At 37.2% G+C, this 5,749-nt stretch overlaps 1 protein-coding gene across 2 annotated transcripts in view; it reads left to right on the forward strand.

The window, feature by feature from the left end:
* Positions 1-430: 430 nt before the first annotated feature.
* LOC108693472 (RING finger protein 44) overlaps positions 431-5,749 on the forward strand; it is a 56,378-nt gene continuing 51,059 nt past the window's right edge. For both annotated transcript variants that reach the window (XM_018202447.1, XM_018202448.1), the window contains exon 1: positions 431-1,101. Coding sequence is in view for 1 of the 2 variants with exons in the window: in XM_018202448.1 (XP_018057937.1) it covers positions 1,070-1,101 (32 nt within the window). In the remaining variant the exon portion in view is untranslated. The remainder of the gene's footprint in view (positions 1,102-5,749) is intronic.

Raw genomic sequence — 5,749 nt, forward strand, 5'->3', positions numbered from 1 at the left:
TAGCCGGATGCTAATGATAATATCCGGTTATCCGATCAGATAATAAAAAATATCAGATAATACCGGATATCTGATATCGAATATTTTCCGGATATTATTTCTAGTGTATTTTTAGATGAAAGTTCTGAAATCTGTACACTTAAATCTATAGTGTCAAATTTAACGTGAGTCGCTACTGCTTCTACTAAATATATCGTTATTTTTTATCAAAACAATAGTTAAATTTGACACTATATTGTGTCAATTTGATACTACTGATATATAGTGTTAAATTGACACTGTATAATGTCAAATATAACCATTGTTTTAGTAACATTGTTTAAATAACGATATATTTAATAGGAGCAGTGGCGACTCGCGTTAGATTAAATTTGACATTATAGATTTAACAATGTACATGGTACTTGACGTTGTGCGTCCGCACCTGCGATATGCAGCCCCTTCTCAATCTTTCGTCTCACCACGAACAGGGGGCAGGGGGCACGGGGTACGGGAATGATAGTTCCCCCACATTACGGCTGGCAACCCCTCCATTCTTCCGTTCCGCGTTTCGGAGCTGCTCGGAGTGCTCAGTGCTCAGTCGGTTAGGATTCAGTTCGTGCCGTTCGTGCCTTCGTGGCAGTTCGTGGTGCGTCACTCTCTCAGATGAGGTGTTGTGTCTCGAGTGCGCGGAGAGACTCGCAGTGTTTCGCTCCTGAACTCGCGAGTGAGCGAGGATGATGCGCGCGCTCTAAACCAAGAGTGTATCAGTGGTAAAGAACGCGTGTGTGCATGCGTGCGTGCGTGTGTCGTACGTCGTGCACGCGAGTGTTTCCTTCTCCGCTTTCAGTCGGTGTGTATCGTATACTACGCCGTGTGTGTCCGTCGTCTGGTCTTAATATCGCCGTGGTTTCTGTTCTCGCACTTCTACGGCCGCTCTCATACACACGCACAAACACACAACACACAACACACACACACACACACACAATCACACTCGTACATACGGACACACGGACGGGTGCGCGTGCGAGTGAGCACGTACATACACGCACGTAACACGTACACGGGAACAACACGACGTGGAGGCATGACAGCGACGCGGGAGTGTTACCCCATACGGTAGGACAAACTCTATACATCGTGTTTCTCTTCTTGCGATAACGATTACGATTCCGACGACGACGACGACGACGACGACGACGACGACGACGACGACGACGACGACGACGACGACGACGACGACGACGACGACGACGACGACGACGACGACGACGACGACGACGACGACGACGACGACGACGACGACGACGACGACGACGACGACGACGACGACGACGACGACGACGACGACGACGACGACGACGACGACGACGACGACGACGACGACGACGACGACGACTGAGAGTTGGGCGGTGACTAAAGACTCTACACGGCGACTCTATACGGCCTCGGTACCATTGCAAGTGCGTAGAAGTGTACCTCAGTCGCTATGACCGTGACTTGACTACAATTGTTTTGTCCGAATCGATACCCACTTCGACTGCGGTGGGCACTTTCGTATGCCACACGAAATGCACACAGCGAACAGAAATGACGGACCTTCGTGTGATATCACATGTCTTTCTCTTTCTCTCTCTCTGTCTCTTCTCTCTCTCTCTTCTCTCTCTCTCTTTCTCTCTCTACATTGCAATTGTCAAGGGGACCATGTTACCGGTAACCGGAGCTAAAAAATTTGCTATTTATCTATTTATCTTATCTCTCCTCTATTACGCATTCCGCCCGCATTGTTTCTTCTTCCAGGAAAATTCAAGGGCTTGCTGCAACAGTGGACTAATTTACATTTGATAAAAATTGAGTAAATAAAGTCTAAAATTAAAGTGATAGAAAAAATACCAACGTCGCAAGACTATGTTATGAAACTCAAACTTGAAAAGTAAATGAGTTAGAGTTTATTTACTCCGTTTTTATAAAAAGTAAGTTAGGTCACTGTCGCAGCAATCCTTCAATTGTACGTTCTGTCATTGTCGCGAACGTTTCAGAGTTCTGCTGCCGTCGTCGACGATCGTTGTATTACTGCCAATTCCGTGATACACGCAAGTGCCAAGGAGTTTTTTCCTGTCGACGACGTAGCTCCGCAACTGTTTTGCTCGCTTCACCGTATTGCGCCGTTCGTAGCGTTTGAGTTAGACGTATTTTGCTTAACGAGTCCTCGTCGACACTATGTACAAACGAACTCTCATACGTACAATACATACATATAGACGTTCATACAACGTCGTCGACCGATGTCTGTCTCTCGCGAAACGTAAACAGGGAGTGAAAATCGGAATGATGATTTCGAATTCTCTATCGCGCAAACAGTCTGTTTACTCTCGCGATGACGAGGATACGACGGGAAGTGGGAACTGTCGTATTCCCGACGATCGAGTTAATCGCGATTTCTAATATCTCGGTATCTCGCAGAGCCCCGTGCTCGTTGAGCTCTCCCCTTTTTTTTCCTCGTTAAGGACGTTAAGATTAATCGTGAGTCAGGCACATTAGCCACTCGATTGATCTCATCGGGATTATACAGGGCGTCCTGAAATTGTCGATGTATTTATATAAGGTGTTATCTATTAGAGATTGTTGGTCATTCACATTTAAACACCTTATAGTTTTTCCAAATGTCTTATCCTCTTTTCATTGCTTGTGATTGTTAATAACGATACATTTTCATTTACTTGATAATGTTCCTTCACTAATATCTAGCGTTTTGATTGAAAACAATGTTTATAGTATGATCGTGTTTATAAAAGTTATAAAACAATCGAATTGGGTTGAGGGTATGTTATATCTATGTATAATATATCAATACGTTGTGATCGTTTAAGAATTAATGGGTGGATTCAGAACAATCGTCACTGAGCGCTTATTGTTAGTAAGCGATTGTCGTTCTAGTTTGTATTTATTTGGAAATCTTATCCGAGTGCCCCCATGTATCGTCTTATCCTTGTTTAACATTGGGTGAACATGGATAAAATGATACACGGAAGTATCATTTCCGAACGCAACTCTGAATGCACACAATGCGGCCGCGTTTATTTAAAATAAGATCGTTGCGAAGGTTACCAAAGTTACAAAATTTCTATTTCATACAGGATGTTAAATTTAAAGTTAAATTAGTTAGATTAAAGTGTTATTATTAACGAAAAGATTACGAAATGAGGCTACTGTCTCTGTGATTCTTGAGAAATTTCGAATTTTTAATTTCCTAATAATTCCAGATAATTCTCTTAAAATTAATACTGAAAATTAATTAAATCTATCTTAAATGAGATATTTCATCGTTTGTCTTTGTTCAAAGATCGACGAATGGTTTTTACTGATTTTAAATAATTCCGAGATCACATTGATGTGTTCATTAATATCTAATGTTTTGCAGTGATAAACATACATCTTCCATTATTACTGGATGCATTAATTCTGCGTTCGAGATGTTTGAATATATCGCTTGAAAAAGGTCACAATCGAAAGAGTACGTTTTTCATTTGATGAACACATAGCTTATTCCTCGTATATTACGTTTTCGGTCATTATCACGATCTTGATCGCACACCTGGCTCTGTAAGAATAGATATAATTACGTCGTCTGTATATTTGAATAAAACGAATTCGTGTGCCTCGATTAGAGGAGATTAATTTTAGAGCAGAGAGAGTACGTTTCTGTAGACGTATAACTTGCTATTCCGGATGTATTGTATTATATTTCTTCTGCTTTTTTTTTCGCGGCGCGTCTTTATTCAAATCGACGTTGCAAAACGCTGTTGTATCGTCACTGGAATGAAATATTTACTTGTCTTGCGACACAGCGAGTGTCATCGATGATCTTCGATGTATCACCTTTCGTAATTTTCCTGATGCTCGAATCTTCAAACTTCTTCGATCAAGCTTGCGACGCAATTCTTTCGCTTAGCATCCCTGCACGAAAAGAATGATTTTGTTCAAGTATTTAGAAAAATTTAGCTAGATACAGATTTGAAAATAATTGTGTTGGACCATCTAAATAATTACGTAGCAATCTCAAGCATGATGAGCAATGTTGCAAAAAGTTTTGACATTCTAACAACTAGTTTGAGTCGTACATAATTATTTTGATGATCCAACGAAATTATTTTCAGGTCTATTGTAATTAAATTTTTAGATAACGAAATTATCTTTTCTCTGTGCGAAACGCTTATGCACGATGTTCCAGAACTTGTAATATAAACTGTAAGGAAATGATCTTACATGAAAAAAATCAATTGAAAACGTAGAATAAAACTTCTTTATACGAAGCTTTATTTTTCAGAAAAATAATTTTGTATATTCGTTGGGTGCAACACATGCACTTTGACGTGCACGTATTTATGATTTTAAATCCAATTATTACAAATATCAAAAGAATATAATAAAATAAGATTAAGAATTTTATTTTATTATCATAAAAATTGTTGAAAATTATTGCTCGTTATATATCTCCTATAAATAGATGTCCTTTGTATTTTTGTGTCAATACTTTTCACGTAATTAAATTTTCAATGACAATTGAAGAATCCATCGATACGTGACTAAGTGAAGAAAGCCTTATTCGGCCTAAAGCGAATATCTAATAATATTTTTGCGTGAATTTTTACAATTTCCAATTTATGCAAATTGCGCGCCGATTACTAGTCATTTCTTGAAACTGAAACTGGAGTACACATAATATCACGAATTAAGTAACAAGCATTTAATAATACTCGAAAAATATCATAATCTTTATTTTCAATTGTTTGACAATATTTTTGTGCAATATCATTTTGATATACAATAAATTTAATGTGATCGCATATTCATGACAGGATATTCAGTTTTTCTTGGAAAACAAAATTTTGTTTAAAAAAGTTAGATTTATGTTTAATTATTTTTTGTGTAGAATCATCTGAATCATCCATTTTCGGTTGTACCATTAGTTTTAGGACACCCTGTAGGACATTTTGCATAAAGATGATAATAAAATTATTACTTTTCTATTTGAACAACTGCGTTGAATTATGTTGTTTTGCAGTTTCCAAGCTTTGTCGTGAAAAATTCGATATTTTGCGCGCGGGAGAAAAATGGTGCGATATTTTTTAATAATATTTATACACGATTCATGAAAGAGAAAACACGACGATCGGGAATAAATGTCATAAACAAATGCGAAGGTCAATGTAACGCAATACGTGTGCCTATTCTTCGTGATAATTAATTACGCAAAAGCATTTAATGTGAACGTGTTTGATTTTTTAAATGAGATTGTCGCGAAGTTCAGACCGCACAATTATAAAACCTCTATTTTAAAAAAGATAAAGAGATTAGATTTAAATAACAGATAATAAGTTAGAAACAAGACTTTTATATGAATAAATCAGTTAACTAAATGATCAAAGTTATAGATATTTGAATACAATAATTCTATATGTATTGTAATTTATTCTAAATATTACATTTATTTCAGATATACATATGTAATTGTGTGTCGTAGTAAAAATGTACCTATTACTTTTGGACTTGTAATACAAACTAAAATAATAATACCTAATAATAATAATAACCTTGCAAATTAAATTAATAATATTTTATTAAAATACAAAGATAAATTAGTAATATTTTCCGCAATAAAAGTTTTTCAAATTGATCAGATTTAATTTATAAGATTATTATTATTTCAATTCGCTGCAAGTCCTAATGTAATAGATATTTACAATCGGCGCGTAGTCTCTCTCTC

The sequence above is a fragment of the Atta colombica genome, unplaced genomic scaffold (genome assembly GCF_001594045.1).
Source record: "Atta colombica isolate Treedump-2 unplaced genomic scaffold, Acol1.0 scaffold9, whole genome shotgun sequence".
Lineage (NCBI taxonomy): Eukaryota > Metazoa > Arthropoda > Insecta > Hymenoptera > Formicidae > Atta > Atta colombica.